Below are 16,823 nucleotides of genomic sequence, written 5' to 3'. Positions count from 1 at the left end.
TGTGTGTCTGTTTGTGTCGATCACAACTTTGTGTGGAGAGTCACAGGGAAACCAGACCCCCAAAAAAAAGGTTTCAAAACAGGAAGTCAATGGAGATGTTGGATCAAGCAGCCGGTTGCTTGGGACACATGTGCTCTGGCACCATCTTGTGGTTTAACGTTATCAGGGGTAACATAATGCATAAATGCCCAAAATGCTTGTTAATTCTTAAGAACAACCTGAGGGTCTTACAGGGAAACATATGGGTGGCTAAATTATAAAGATAAGATAAATCCTACTTTAACAAGCTATGCCAGGTTGGACAAATGATTCCTCCAGATGGATACAGAATATTCTTTTCACCCATCCTGCTGAAGTGTCCATTTCCAAGATGCTGAAGCCCCGACCACCTGCATGGCTGCTCTATATACAGTAGTTTTACTGCAGACCGTGAGCCTCTGTTTGGTTCCTATGCTGTGTCTGTGCTTTCTCTCGCCAAGGCTGCAGACCTGATTGGAGAGTAATCAGCAGCATTGGACACACCTGGTTCCACGATGCATAAAAAGCCTGAGCAGCAGAAGTCAGCTGTTGGCGTATTTCTCTCACCGCTCATCGCTGTGTTGAGGTGTTTGGGTATTATTTTCCTTGTTTTTGCAGCACATTGTCCTGCATCTACATCATTTCTCCTCATGTCATTTTACATGATGAACCTACACATACAGTATGTCGTACGTCTTTTTTATGAGAACAATGAAAGAAATACAAACATGGGGCTGGATAGAAAGCTGTTTCCTTAAAGCCTTTTGGTCATTATGTAAGCAATTCCTTTATCTATACAGTTTGTTTGATTTGTGTTTGTGGCTCATCTAGCTAATATTTAACTAATATACATCAAAGTATTATTGAATAATGCAGATGAGGTTTGTTTTATTGCACTCATTATTGTGCACTCTGCGTTGTTTTAATTATGTTAGTAACTTAATACAGTTTAGGCCTTTTTGTGATTAATTTTGCAGCAATGGTAATAAATCTAAGATAACAACATTGTTTAAAGTAGTTCAAACAGTACAAAAAACACCCGTGACTTTAATACATTAAATGTGTACATTTAGGTCTGGAAATTAGACAATAGATAATGTCATGGTATCAAACTCAATATTATTTTAATTTGTTTATTTTAATGAACATCTTGCAATGTGTTATAACTTGCTTGAAATAGCTACATCTATATGCCCTTTGAGGAAAGTGACCAGTTTCTCCGATATCATCATATATTCACAAGTCTGGACCCTCAGAGCCCCTGTAGTGACCTTTAGGGGTCCCTGAACCACACTTTGAATGGACCCAAGGGTTTGAACGTGGGTTTGAAGGATAGGAGGGGAGGGGCCATGAAAAATAAATCTCAACAAAGTGGATGGGAGCTTTAAGTTTATTTGGGGGGGGGGTCCCTTCAGAAGACAGATGGGCGTGAAGACCAATACGTGCTCAGTAGTACTCTGCAGCAACCAACCAGGTCGCCCTCCCTTGGAGTCATACTGCACGAGATAGTTGCTTCAGGTTGAGCCGAGCTGTTGTGGTGTCACTTTGCAGACAAGAGTAACAAGCATCGATGTGCGGGAGCAGCGCGTGGTCTCCGCTCGTGTCCTCCTCTCACTGCAACATGAAGGATTATTTATGAGGATGCGTTGAACCCCAAAGCTGCACTCAGCTCGTCTCTCCCTCTCTCTCTCTCTCTCTCTCTCTCTCTCTCTCTCTCTGTGTCTGCGCCTTCAACCCGAATATAAGCAAGAAAAATCATGGTCATCATCACAAAAGAAAGCTCAAGTTTGGTGCCCAACAAGAGGACGGATCGGAGTTTTGGATCATCGCCGTGGATGAACTGAATGTGGACAGAGGGGAAGTCAGCGCAGTTGCAGTGAAAGAAGTGTAGAAGGAAAAAGCAGAGCCGTGTGTGTGTGTGTGTGTGTGTGTGTGTGTGTGTGTGTGTGTGTTTTCTTAAGCGGAGCTCGGAGTGGGGGATGTTGGGTAGAAGTGGAGGAGCCCCTCGGGGGTGCAGCAACCCCAGCCTGCAGCCCCTCAGAGCCACAATCCCATACCAGCTCCAGAGGGGATCCGCTCTCCTCTGCAGGGAGGTCAAGACTGGTAAATACACACTCAGGAGGAGGAGGAGGAGGAGGAGGAGGAGGAGGGGTGTTGAGGCTGCATTCACCTCCATGTGGTCCAGTGTTCTAAAGTTTATTTGGTGCCACTTTATGATCAATATCTGACTATATCTCAATATCAATATCTGAAATTATGATACCTATGGGTTTCATTTACTAAATTTATTTCTGGGGCTGCCCTGACCACTAATCAGTCTATTTGGTCGATTAACATTTCTTCATTCAATTATTTGTTTTTGTTATGCTTTTTTTTAAATGCTGAATGACTTATTTCCAAGAAACCTATGAGCACATCTCTGCTACACATAAGATGTAAAGTGGTGCTTTTAATGTGATTCTCTGTGGGAAACTCACACAAACAGCTTTACAGATCTGTCTGTCAAATCAAGTAATTGATTAGTCGACAAGAACGCGTGTGCACGTTAGTCGACTACGAATTTCCTTGCTCCAGGCCTGCCCTTTTTCTGTATTGTATCACAAAAGAAAGTAGACTCTAAAAGATTAATCAACACAGACAATTAATCAGCAACTATTTTGACAACGCATTAATCGCTTAAGTCGTTTTTCAAGTAAACATTTTGCTTGTTCCAGCTTCTACCGTGTGAGGATGTGCTGCTTCTCACTGTGTTCGATCATTGTGAATGCAAAATGTTTAGGTTTTTGGACAAAAACTACTGTGATGGACACCGATTGATAATTCGAGAAATTGATCAGCAGATTAATCAATAATGCAAATAATAGTCAGTTAGTTGCAGCCCGAAAGGAAAGCAATGCAGCAACAGTCCTCAGGTACTCACAAGATTAAATGAAAAAACAGTGTTGATGAAGCCGTTTTGAATGAGTAAGTCCTTACATTTGAACTTAATTCATTCACAACATATGATTTAAGAAAAGTAAAGCAAAAAACAGGCTTGATTTCAAAACTACAATGGTTCTGTGTAAAGGAAAGGGCCATGCTTCTCGTACTAATTCAGGGAGCCATTGACTAACTGAACAATGAAGGCTTTTAACCCTGAAACATAACACTGCTCTCATAATGTTATTTGGACACCTAAGTCGCCTCTTTGCACTCTGACCTGTGGGATCTCTGCTTCAGGCCAACGCAGCAGCCGCTTTAAGAGCCTCTCTATTTGACTTTAACTGTAACTGTGCCAGTCACATCTGCATGTAGTGGTGTTTATTTATACATTCAGTCTGCCCTGCAACATGACAACATACTGCGTGTGTGTGTGTGTTGCTGGTGGTAGATGTACTTGTAGCCTGTGGTGACTGTTGCCAGTGTTGTGTAGTTGGATGGCTTTGTTCCAGGTCAAAGGCATAGTCCACACCTGCCAGAGATTACAAATAGCTAACATGCACACACACACACACACGCACACACATAACTCTACACACTGCATGCTTACTGGTGGGGAGGAAGCCTGGGAACAATCTTGTGAACAGCTACCACTGGTGTTGAAATACTGTTTAGCCTCTGGGAGATTTTAATACACAAATATGTCACATGCAGTGTTGTGAGCTAAACGTGATCACACACACATGAGTTTTTTTTAACTTCTGCAAGACCGACATTGTTCTGACACGTGCTGAGTTCAGGCTTGCGTGGCACAGACATGATCACTGACTTAATGTGCTTTTGTTTATGTTCCCAAAAGCTGACAGGACCACGGCTCGCCCGCCGAAACCCACCATCCGCCGAACTCTGTCTTTGGACGCCATCGTCGGACCCTATCTGCACGGCCACTGGCCCAAAGAGGCAGAGAGCCCGGCTGTTACCTGTGTCAATGACAAGGCCACGCAGGTGAATATTACTATATCATGACACGGTCAAAGGAGTGGTGACGACTCGGTGTAATTACTGTTATTTAACAAAACTGGGCCTAGGTGAGTAGCAGACTGTTATACCAGTACTACTGAGAACATGTTACCCATAAAACTTGTTGCTGCATGTTGCAGGAAAAAAAAAAAAAAAAGCATGCAGGACACCAAATATTTTCTCTGCCTTGCTCTTCTTGTATGTGAAGGATTTCTATAGAGAACAAGATATCTGATGTTGGCTCTGCAGGTGTCTGGTGGTTCCAGTTCGACGCTGCGGGTGGAAGGCAGCCAACTGGAAATAGTCGTTTTTTTGTTCTTCTTTAAAATCCACTGTTCTTCCCTCGCTCCCCCCTCGACTGTATCTGCTCCTAACTAGTGCACAAAAGCCCCGACTAACATCACCAAGCTCCCCAGCTTCGTCTTCGCCTATGACACAGTTTAAACCCTAAATAACCCCCCTTTGCCTCCATTGTGAGGAACAAACCCCTCCTGACCTCATTATACAGACACCCCATCCCCCAGCACTCTCCTCAACCACACACACACACCCAACCACCAGCACCTCCTTCTGCCACACTCTTCAGATGATATAGCTCATTGTTTGTTTCCTTCCTCATTGAGCGTCACTTTTCTGCAAATTGTACAAAAAAAGTTCTGTGATGTGAATTTCTATTTCTGTAGATTTTAAAAAACAGTAGGTTATAGTCTGTCATGACAAACATGTGGTCAATCCCACTTGGGATTACAAGACACGATCAAACATACATCTGCCATTAACACGTAAAATGGAAAGAAATAATAACATACTTCCAAAAAACATACGTGCAAGATTTTTCTTATACATTTTACACTGAATAACAATAATACATGTAGTTAACCGCCTTTAACTATGCTGTAATTCTACAGATATGTGCAACAGATGGGCATGCATGTGTGTGGACAAATAACAACCTTCGTAATACAAAGCAACCCAATAACAACACTAAATATCACCACAAAATTGGGGTCAACACAGTCTAAAAAAACAAGTGTAGTGTTGGTTTCAGGTTCAGTAGATTACATTTCAATGTTCAAAGTTGTTCCTGTTGAATGCTGAAATAATGAATCAATAAATCTGTTTGTTAAGCGAAAGAAAATAATCGTCAAGATCTTTGATAACCAAGTAAATGTATAAGGTGTTTATCAAGCAAAAATGCTAAATGTTCTCTGCCTCCAGCCTTCCAAATGTGAGGATTTGCCGCTTCTCTGTTTGATATAATTGTAAGTTGAATAGTATTTGGTTTTGGACTGTTGATCCTAAAAAAAATTAGCACTATGAGTCGCCCAAAGTGGAAACACTAGCCAGACCAAATGTTCTGCTACCTTTTTGAGTCTGTTTATAGATTTGAGTCCCATGACCCCCCTGTTCATATTTTGGCCAGGGTGGGGTTGTTGGTGTTGAATGATTGGGGGGGGGTTGGCAGCTGTAACTCTACACCGATGTCACTGTATGACTGACTCATGCCGCGTTCAGACTTATATAGCCGGGCGATGCACTACGTCTGAGTGGACTGGACAGGACAAGATGGTGTCTGTGTTTTCCTGCAGGCAGTTAAGGCACCAGTGAGATTTCTCTGAGTTGTGAGGCCGACACCTGAAGAACAAGTCAGGTATTTCGAGGACGGAAAATCATGACATAGCCGTACTGCAGACAGAGAAAGCTAAATGTGTAACGCTAGCTGCCTTATGATTATGAATGGCATAGATGCCGGTGAGGGGCCAGTGAGCGTGTGAAGCAGTTGACTAGAGGCACCAGAACTGTGAATATCTTTTCCTGTGGGTCAACTCAACCTGGGTTTCACCTGGTGAGGATGAACTGCCAATCGTCTGCTCCCAACCAACGGCCGGGAGCGGTCAACCCGGCGCCCTCTGGTAGAAAATCAAGAGTCCATGTGAAGAAATTGGTACGAGCATATGAGTGAAAGTTTGACGTTAAGGAGTTGTGACTGAGAAAAGAAGAAGTGCACAAAGAAGGCTCTGTGTTTTCTGTTTGTCTTAGTTGTGTTTTCTCCACAGTACGTGACTTTGTGAATAACAATGTTATGTGTGATAGTGTGCGTGCGTGTAAGTGCACTGAGGTGTAAAACGCTGATACTTGCACTGTATTTATAGTCTTCACTGTGATGTGGTTTGGATTTGTGTGGAAGCCGAGCTGTTTTGCAGCTCTGGGTGGTTTTTCTCGTTGCTTCCCTCCTTACAGCTGTTGTGGAGCAGGTGTGCAAGACAGCTGTGGGGCTTTTCTTCTGTGCTGTACTCTTAAGTTTTAGTGTTTATTGAAAGTGCACTGGGTTTAACAGAAAATAAGTAAGAGGCCTCCAAAAAGGCTGAATTGCTTCCCAAAAAAAAGGCCATTTTATACCACAGCCCCCCAAATACAGGACTCTTTATTCACCATGCTGTAATAATATTTTTTTTTCAAAGACTCCAAATTCCTGGGCAGAGGAGACCCGAGGAAGGAGAAGCGCCGGCAGACACAAGCGCTCGGCCTCGTGGGGCAGTGCGGAGCACCTGAGGGAGGCAAGTATCAGTTTATCACTACAGCAGTTCATTAATCAGTTTCCCTGTTATTCCCTCTTACTCACACCCTTTATTCTGCATCCTTCCATGTACTGTTTCCACCAAAACATGATCAGCTCCCCGAGGGGAAAGCGAGTAAACGCTCCCCTTTCAGAGAGAATCGTAGTGACTCCTGAATCATTTTTTTGTTTTACTCCACTCTGCCCTCAGGTCGCCAAGCTGAGGAACCAGCTGCAGAAGCGCTCCCGCCATGTTCCTCCCCCAGCAGGGTACGAGCTGCCCCACCACCCCCTGCCGGCAGGTCATGCAGCAGGTGTCACTCAGGTAGCCCTTGCTCTTTTGTGATGACAAACTGTCTTCCACAGGCAGACTACGAAGCGCTTAGTAACAGGGATGTAAAAAAAAAACCAGCGGTGCTTTTCTTAGTAACTGCTGTCATCACGTCTCCTGCGTTAATGCCATGCTGTCACAGGAAGACCATCTGAAACCAGCATATCACAGCACATCATATGGATGAAATATTCTGTCTCGTATATGTGTGTATTTTGATATTGTGTCGACTGCCCTTGACCCACGGGTTAAAAATGACCCGCCTTTGCTAAAGCCCTAAACCTAATGCGGCTTAATTGAATTTTAAAATTCAAAATTTATTTTCCATGAAGCAACAACCTGAAATTCTGGGTTTTTCCTCTTCAGAGTTCAGAAAAAAAACTTATTTGGCAACAAATTTATAATTCTTATATACCGCAAATGAGGATTTCAATTACCAAACACTAGTCTTCTCCCATTTTTAACCATTTCCCCCACCCACAAGGTGTATACATACGAATAGAATAAGATAATAGATATACAAAAATGTGCTTTCTTGTGGGGCATTTGATGAATGGTCATTTCAAATATTGTGGTAGGTAATTTCTATTTCCCTTATATTGTCCCCGAAGGCGATTAATCACCTGAACTGTACAAATCCAACACGGTGTAGGAGTGAAGGAGCTGTGGCTTTAGGTAATGCTCCCTCTTCATTTGACGTGTTTTTCTCCAGACGCTGCCTCTGATGCCGCTGAACAGACTCGCCACACGGCTGCGACGCAGTGTTGAAGGCCTCAACCTAGAGCTGGAAGAGGTGTTTGTTTCTGAGAAACCTGACAATCAGCATGAGGTTAGGCCGCTGAGCTACACTTCACAAACACTCAGGGTTAAGATTAGTAAACTAACAATTGCCTTTTCCCCTGTAAACTATCAGGTTCAGTTCTGTCGTAATAGGAAAATACTTACTTTTTCATCTCAGTTTTGATACTGAGATTGTTTTTATAACACCCTGGGGGCCACGGGGCAAAAAATACACTTTGGTCTGCTGTTGAAATTCCCTGCAAGTGCCGACAGAGCAAATCGAGCGTCACATCATCAAAGTGCCAATAGTAACACGGTTTAGTTTTCAAAACTAAAACGATTTTGACCTAATGTCTAAGCAGCTGCAAAGCACAGATTGGCAGATTGGCAATCATAAGATAACGAGCTTGTTGTCATGAAACAGCTTTGAATACAATCGTGAGGACATTGAGTCAAAAAGTCATCTTTACCCATATCGATTCTTGACAGAAGGGAAACCATACGACACTCTGTATTGTTTATTTAGCTCCTCTGACTCCTTCACTTGTTTCCTCCTGAATATTGCAGATTTTGGATATCCCAGATGGCCACAGGGCCCCTGTCCCCGTGCAGAGATGCAGCAGTGGCTCTCAGAGTGAGCCCTCCCCCGGCCCCTTGGATCTGGATCCTTCCCTCCTCTCTCCTTCTCAGTCCCCCTGTCCTCTAGATCCATCGCTTCTGTCTCCATCAAATTCCCCTTCTCCATTGAACCCATCTCTTTTGTCTCCGTCACAGTCTCCCTGTCCCATGGGAGAGCCAGGTTAGACAACCCTTCATTTTTTGTGGCGTACTGTATGCTGAGGTTTCAAACCGCAATGTATAATTTTTGTATTATTAATAAAAGTTTGGATGTTTCTGTCCTTTCTTGCAGAGCCCGTGGACTGTGAGACGGCGTGTCACGCTCCGTCGACGTCGCTCCCTTCGTTTGCGTTGGATCCTCCTCTGTTGCAGCCCTGCTCCTCCGCTCCTCGTCCCAACAAAACCTACTCCTTCCAGCGCGAGCCGCCAGAAGGCTGCGAGCGAGTACGAGTGTGCGAGGAGGCAATGTAAATTAACCTCTTTGTAGAACAAGGCATCATGCACTGATCATATATTCATGTAATCACTGTGGCTGGCCACTAGAGAGCCTCAGCCCCCCCCCCCCAATTGTTAGTTGCAGACTTAATTGCGATTATGATGTTATAAATGTGCAAAATTGCATGCAAAGTTGTGGCTCTTGGAACCCTTGATGAGCCGGTACTCTGTGGTACATACCATCCACTCTCTGCATCTCTTCAGCTCCAGATCTGCCTGTCAGGATGAGCCTCTCCTCCACCAGCCTTCCTGCCCTGACCCCAATAAAGTCAACTTCACCCCCCATGGAGGCTCCGCTTTCTGCCCTGTCAGTCTTCTGAAGCCTCTTCTGCCCTCCATGGACCTCCTCTTCCGCAGCCTGTCAGTCTCTCCGGTCACCGGCTGCCCAGGTCAGGCCTCCCCCACCAGGCACCTGGGCATGCAGTAGGTGGGCGTCTGAGCAGAGCCTCCTCTCAGGACTGAACCGCGCTGTACTGCCAGAACCCACACAAACTGGATATGGTTTATATGCCATCAGATACCTGTGGTCACATGGCTCATCACTGCTGTATGGTGCCATGATCACTGTGATCAAAATAAGAGATTTTGTGACTCATACTTTAGATTAATTTTGGCCTAAAATTCGGCTGCTTTACTGATTATCTCCACCGTCAGGAAACCATTTAGCTGACATTTACATCATCGGCACTTAGTATTCCTCCATATGGACTATGGATTAATAATGTGGAAAATGCTGAAAAGGTTTTACAGCTGAATGAGTTTTGATGTTGTTCTTTTTTATAAAACCGAATTGTTTTTTTTAGTTGTGCATCAGCGGTTCAAACAAAGTCTGAGTCTGCTCGGGATGTTTTCATTTCTAATGTCCAAATAAGTGAATTCAGAGGCAAAAACACCAAGCACGTACAACACGAGTATTACTTTCTTACTACCCTTTACTGTCTGTTGAGCAAAGAATTGTTAAGTTTAGTTTAAACTTTCAGCTTAATTTGAGTACTTAATATGTTTGTTCCTTAAATTTCAGGTTTGTTTGTTGGAAAGAAATATTTTTGGCCCAAGGTTTAATAATGGCCTACTTTTCTACAGATGTATTTCAAGGAAGATATATATATACACTATATATATATATATATATATATATATATATATATATATATATATATATATATATATTTGTGTCTTTATTAGGAGGCAGGTGATACTGTTTTTGTATTCACTGAAAGAAATCAACTTGTATTTCTGAGTATACTTTGTGGTTCATAAGCAGGAATGGATGTTTTAGTAGCTTTAATTGTCCACAGCGGGCATTGTTCTAACCAAACAAAAGCAATTTTGTCAACTTTTTTAAGAGTTTGAGTTGGCCAAGCTTTGAGTCTTTGGTCTAATGTGAGCCTCTTTGCCCCATGAGGTTCTGGCTAGAAAGCCTTAATGTGTCAATAGTCTCTTGGGATATGGAAGAGGTTGATTCCCTCTGCTTCAGTCAAATGGATGAAACTCTGTCTTTGTCAGCATGATCATATGCAACACTGAATAAAAAGAACATCCTTGTATTTTATCTGAACTGAGTATGCACCCTTTTAATACTTTAAATGTTTAGTGTGCCACTGCGAGGAAAATAAAATAACCAGATTTCCCCGGAATGTAAATACCTTCTATACTTTTTTATAATTACTGTGGTTGTTGTTGTTGCTTGCCTTTGACACGTGGATTTGCGGTTTTTAAATCGAAGCACCGCCCTTTCAACCCAAATCCGCTTTGTGATTGGTGGAGGAGAGAAAAAAAAATGATCTCTGTTGCCTTACATGGACCAATGAATTTAATCCACATCCTAGGACGACTTAAACGCACGCGACGTTTTCAAGAGAGGACCTCGTCATTTTTGTAATAGCTGCTTTAGCAACTGCCCCACGACACAACACAGCCAATGCAAGTTAATTACAATATAACAAGAACAATATCCCTTTCTGGAATGAAATTTAACTAAGTATATGTACTCTCAAGTAATGTACTTAAGTACAATGTTGTGGTACCTGTGTAATTATAATGTGTAATTACTGTAGGTTGATTTATAATAGAGAATAACGTAATAGTCTAAAATGGGCCATTCTGCATAACGAGTGCTTTCTCTTTTCGGTACTTTAATTGCATTTTTTTTTACATTGGATCTACGTGATTATAATTAGCGCACGTATGTGTTTGTTAAAGATATTATTTATTAAACTAACGATGTAATTGTTCAGGCACAGCTGTGGACACCCCTGAGGTCCTTTCATTAAACCAAATTTCCTGACGCGACCGCTTTTATCCTTTTTCCACTAATTACAGGCTTTGATTTCTCAATGAAAACACGAGCTGTGCTCTGCGGACACTATCGGTACCTATCCGGTGGGAATGTGACGGTTCATATGTTTTAATTAAGGAGACATTTAGATACATCAGAATGATACAAAACAAACAAATGACATGAAATCTGACTGCAGCTGCAGACAAGTCAAGGTACCGTTAGCGAGCTCGGACGAATTGACAGTTACCGTGCACGAGAAGGTGACAAAGGGAAACCTTTGACGTTAAACCACCCGCAGGTACGACACCTAAGCTGAACACTCGAGCACCATTTCCGGGCTCGTCACGTCGGCTATAGTGGAGCGGGACGTCGGTGTGAGGGGCGCGGGCAGCGGAGCGGTGTCGGTGAACATTCCCGGACGGCTGGAGGACAGCATGGCTGCTGGGAAGCCCGTCTCGATGTGGGACAACATGCGGATACGGTTCATCGTGTGCTTCCTCGGAGTCTTCGTGTGTTACTTTTACTACGGGATATTACAAGAGACCATGTAAGTAACTCACAGTTAGGTGACCTGTGTGGTTTATGTAACAGATGTCTTTCTGTCCTGTACCAAACTCTGTTTAACGAGCTATTATGTTAGTTTTTATTATTATTGTGTTATCTGCTATAGATAATGTACAACCAAGTGCAGCATATGTTAGTGCGTCTGTTGTGCAATCTTTACAGATTGCCCTTACCTCTACTGAAGGCAAGTCTGACATCAAATCGTCATATTTTAGGAAGAGTTTGGCGTGACATTCTGTTCATATCAGAAGTGTTGACCCCTACACCATTGAGCTGTCTCATAATAATAACAATAATAATAATAGAATAAAAGAACAAACCCAAAGTGGTTATTTGTGGTTCTCTAGAAAAAGGAGATGAAGTCAGAGGAGTCCAGTTTCTGTTGCATGTCACATACTGAGGCATGACACATGTGGTATGTTGTCGCCTGAGTCAAAGCGGACAGGGATCATATCCGCTTACAAAATGTTTGCACCCCAGCAGCAGCCCTGTTACAAACCTAAATGATTGCCCTCCATTATATATAGTTGTGTGTGTGTATATATAAACTATATATAATAATATTGACATGATTGTCCATTGAAACCAACAAGCAAGCAACACTGCTGCTCTGTGATCTGTTGCACTCGATACAGTGTTGTCTCTCTGACTCTTGCAGCACTCGAGGTGATTACAGTCAGGGAGACCAAAAGGAGAAGTTCAGATTCGCCCGGACGTTGGTCTTCATCCAGTGCGTTGTCAGTGCTCTGTTTGCTAAGATCTGTGAGTATGTGCTGTGCAGAAGAGACACAAAAACTAATAAAAATGCTTCATATGAAAACAAAAAAACCCCACCAAGATTTATTCCTGAAGCCAAATCTTCCTCTTTATCATCAGTAATCATTTTCTTTGAGGGCTCCAAGCCGGATCACACCAAGAGCTGGCTCTATGGGCTGTGCTCGCTCTCTTATCTTGGAGCCATGGTGTCCAGTAACTCCGCCCTTCAGTATATCAACTACCCCACACAGGTGAGTCTCCCCTTTTAGATAACACGATTCTCTTTAATGTATTACTGTTTGGTGATGCCTTACCCTAAAGCTATGCTTTCTTTTGTGATAGGTGTTGGGTAAATCCTGCAAGTCCATACCAGGTAAATATGTGATAGTTAGCCTTCTGCTCTCCGCCTTCATATCACCTGGTTACCTGAATGTCACACACATAATTTGTTTTTTTAATAACAGGAATTATATTATCATAGTACAAACAATTCCTTGGAGCTAGTAACATGTAATGACAATGCCCGAATATTTGGGGTTCTATACTATATGCTACAAAATCTGAAAGAGCCCAGAGTTAGTAAAAACTCAATATTGACTAACTCAGAAGCTGCCAGGTCTCATAATGCATTGTGCTCATGGTTATATTTCCCAGTGTGTTTGTAGTACTTGATAAACAAGAGAGATTCTAAATGTCTTTCTAAACTGATCAAGCAAATACCTTTCACGTTACACACACACACACACACACACACTCTCTGACACAATCCATAGTTTCCCCTCTCAGGGGTGAAGGTCTGACATTTTTGTATCCAGCGTAGGATTACCGCAAACTCGAGAGATGTCACCCTGGTTCCCATGGCTAAACAAACGTCCGTCATGCTGTTGTTGTGTTGTTGCAGTGATGATCCTTGGTGTGACAATACTGAGGAAGAAGTACCCGCTGACTAAGTATCTGTGTGTGCTGCTTATTGTGAGCGGTGTAGCGATGTTCCTCTACAAACCCAACAAGAGCTCAGCTGTTGCAGATGACCATGTTTTTGGGTTTGGAGAGATTCTGTTGGTGAGTGTTATGTTCCATCCATTTCACCTTTATTCCATTTATTGCCGATCAGTCTGTGTCTCCCTGCTGCAGCCACACTGTGACATCTCTGTGACACTGGTCTCACGGCTCGGTGTTGTGTTTTTAATCTGTGTCGCAGCTCGTCTCTCTGACATTGGACGGTTTGACTGGCGTGGCCCAGGACCACATGAGGTCTCGCTTCCAGACGAGTGCCAACCACATGATGCTGAACATCAACCTGTGGTCCACTCTGGTGCTGGGGCTAGGTGAGTCCACCGCGCTCTCTGCCAAACTCTCCTCTAGCCGAATATGTGGCGTGAGGCGCCAGGACTCGAGCATGGAAGGGATTCAGTCCAACCAAAACTACGCCCGGGCGGTTGGCCCACCTGCAGCCAGAGAGGACAAACTAATGAGCTAAATCACCTTGATATGCTTCAGTGCTGCCAAAATATGACCGAATGAAACGGAAACACTGGTGCACCGAACCCCCTGTTGCAAAGCACATTGTCAGAGAAAAGGATGAAAGCAAAGGTTTAAAGCATTTCTTTTGGTACATTAATGGATTTTTGTAACACTATAGTGGTCATTTATACACAACATGCTGGTCTCCATGAGCTGCTTGTTCACAAGATGTAGTATCAACAGCTCAATTATATCATCACTGTTGGTGTAATGTGCTGTAAAATGTCATTGTTGATTTGTAGTCACAGTACATTCAGGGCAGATAGCTGCTGGCATAAAGTAGCTAATGGCGATCCAAATAAGTGCAAAAACTCAAACCGAAACCAACAATAGCTGCGTTAGAGGCTCTTTAAAAAAAAAAAAAATGTGATCACTTTTCTCCCAAGAGCCAAAACTCATTAATTCAGTCAAGGCGAAAGCGTTCAGTGTTATCTTTTTAGATAAGGAATCCTGCACCTCAAAGCCTGCAGTTCTGTGAGGAGGTCGCTGTGATATACTGAAGAGTAAGGCACATAAAACAAATGCAACACAACGAGAGGCTCGCGAAGGTGAGGCACTAATGGGCTGAAAGATAAAGATCAGAAGGTCAAAGCCGGTATGAGAACTGACTGTTATCATTCCCACCATATTAATTGGTAGCGTCTGCTATCTCTTAGTAAGTGTCCATCTCTCCTGCACACATGCTGCACACTTTCACATTACAGGCCGTATCACATTAAAAGAAAATCTATATTTAAAAGTGATGAATTCAGTTCCAGGCTGCATTAAAATGCTTTCAGAGGTTTAGGTTGTGCTCGTAACTTAAGACACTCCGCTAGCTTTGACGCGCTGGTATTTCCCCAAAGATAAACAGTATTCTTATACCTGAACTACTACTACTACTACTACTACAAATCTTATACCTCTACTACTACACGTCCATGACACCCCCACACCAAGGCGTCATCTAAACGCTGTTGCTGTATTACACCACTCGGTGGTGCTGTGTGCCCACACAGTGAACACGATGGGATTTTTCTCAGCTTGTGTGACAATATGTTCAATTAGTGAGTTGTTTCTAACATGACATCATTTTTCCTCTTCTTCCTCTTTGCTCTCAGCGGTACTGTCGACGGGGGAGATATGGGAGTTCCTGAGTTTTACCGAACGCCACCCGAGCATCATCTATAATATTCTTCTGTTCGGAGTGACCAGTGCTTCAGGCCAGGTGAGTGGACACCTGTATGAGGTGATGGGTAATGTTGTGTTGTTGGTATAAAAAAAATTCCATTCCTTAATGTTTCTTTTAACTCTCTTACCAGACCTTCATCTTCATGACGGTAGTGTACTTTGGGCCTCTGACCTGCTCCATCGTCACCACCACCAGGAAGTTCTTCACCATCCTCGGCTCCGTTATTCTGTTTGGCAACGTCATGACCACGATGCAGTGGTTCGGCACCATCCTCGTGTTCCTCGGTGAGACTAAATTCTGGTTAAACACTCTGTCGCCCTCTTTGGATTCATTGTAAATCTCTCACGTGCGACTGACTTCCCCCTTTTTATTTTCCTCATGAATGCAGTGTGTCACTGTAATATCTACGACGGCCTATAACGCTAGCAGATGCTTGAAAGAAGCCTTCAACCGTAGCCTGAGACGGTTACTGTGTGTGTTTGTTATAACAAACAATAAGGTCCAATTGGGGAATACTTAGGCTTCCCATGCAAACCATTTGGTTGAGTGGTAAATTATGCATTGAGAGTATAGCTGAAGGGGAGTCGGTAAATATAACAGAAATAGTATGAGAAGAAGCAGGAATGCTCAAATAGTTTAATGTTTTTATTGGTTAAATTGGTAGTTGAGAGTGTAAAATGATTTCTGTTTAGCTGCCGAGGCTGTGCTTTGCTTTGCTCCTTAGTCACTTCTTTGCTTTTTTCTCTCTTTAGGTCTCGGAGTTGATGCTAATTTTGGCAAAACCCCCAAGAAGACGACGCACTAAAACATCTGGAGCGCACAAGAGAAAGGCAAATGGAAACACTCTGTAACGAGTGTCTTATTTCCATAAGATGTCCTTTACAGGCACACTGTATGTGCCTATGAATTGTTCAAGTATGGTCAGATATTTAACTCAACTGTATTTAAAAGAGACTCCAGCTTCTGTTATATACTGTTGATGTATCGAAGAGACACCTGAAGGAACTATGACAAGCCATTAACATTTTTTTTTTTTTTTTTTTTTTTTTTTTTTTGGACCACACTTTTGTAGAGTATTTGGACAGGTTGAAAGACAAAGGGGGGACAATACTGTATTTAGAGAAATATTTTATGTTTCTGAAACCAGCTCACCTCCCTTGGATGGATATCGAAACTAAGTAAGGCTTGGTTTACAAAGTGTTGCTTGAATATGTGTAATCATCACATATATAGTTTATTTCTTGGCAAACAATCGGCCAAGTATCATTTCATTTATAAAATATAAATGGTTGTATGTAGCCTGTTGTGTTATGTCCAGTCTTACTATTGAATTGTTTTTACTCCTTATTTTCTACAAGGGGAAAATAACTTACCATTAAAGGGAAATTGTGATATTTCACGGTAACTTTCTTTTTATCACACAGACTTCACTTGATTGGTTCACATCAGAGCCGCTTGTTGGACAATGGCTATAAAATAGCCCAAAACACTCAGTCATGACCACCAGCAATTAATGTATCTCTTAGCCAACAAATTAAAAATTATGTTCACAACTTGTTTTACCACATATCACTTAAATTATGGGGGATAGTAACATTTACTCAAGTAATGCACTTAAGTACAATTTAAAGTAGTTTTACTTTCCATTCTCTGCTACTTTATACTTTACTCCCACTACATTTCAGAGGTAGATATTGTTCTTTTTACTCCGCTAGAGGATTCAGATGAATACAAACTCAAATGAACAAATACATTCTGATGTATGTATGTATGTATGTATGTGTATATA

General features: G+C 42.5%; 2 protein-coding genes across 2 annotated transcripts; both read left to right on the top strand.

Moving 5' to 3' along the window:
• Nucleotides 1-1,550: 1,550 nt before the first annotated feature.
• fam117aa (family with sequence similarity 117 member Aa) lies at nt 1,551-9,847 on the top strand. The gene is given in 9 exon segments (XM_031867611.1): nt 1,551-2,121; nt 3,797-3,942; nt 6,420-6,515; nt 6,726-6,839; nt 7,558-7,674; nt 8,193-8,424; nt 8,536-8,710; nt 8,943-9,133; nt 9,136-9,847. Coding segments are annotated over 9 exon segments (1,260 nt in total). The 5' UTR covers nt 1,551-1,997; the 3' UTR covers nt 9,201-9,847.
• A 1,161-nt stretch (nt 9,848-11,008) lies between these two features.
• On the top strand, nt 11,009-16,428 carry slc35b1 (solute carrier family 35 member B1). Its single transcript, XM_031867895.1, has 9 exons — nt 11,009-11,566; nt 12,242-12,345; nt 12,460-12,590; nt 12,682-12,712; nt 13,241-13,401; nt 13,541-13,667; nt 14,964-15,070; nt 15,165-15,318; nt 15,787-16,428. The coding sequence occupies exons 1-9, from the start codon at nt 11,454-11,456 to the stop codon at nt 15,837-15,839; spliced, it is 981 nt and encodes a 326-aa protein (XP_031723755.1). The 5' UTR covers nt 11,009-11,453; the 3' UTR covers nt 15,840-16,428.
• Nucleotides 16,429-16,823: the final 395 nt, after the last annotated feature.

This window comes from Anarrhichthys ocellatus, unplaced genomic scaffold (genome assembly GCF_004355925.1).
Source record: "Anarrhichthys ocellatus isolate YVR2014 unplaced genomic scaffold, GSC_Weel_1.0 scaffold40, whole genome shotgun sequence".
In the NCBI taxonomy this organism is placed as follows: Eukaryota; Metazoa; Chordata; class Actinopteri; order Perciformes; family Anarhichadidae; genus Anarrhichthys; species Anarrhichthys ocellatus.
The sequence above is the reverse complement of the archived record's forward strand: the minus strand, read 5'-3'. Positions and strand labels throughout refer to the sequence as shown.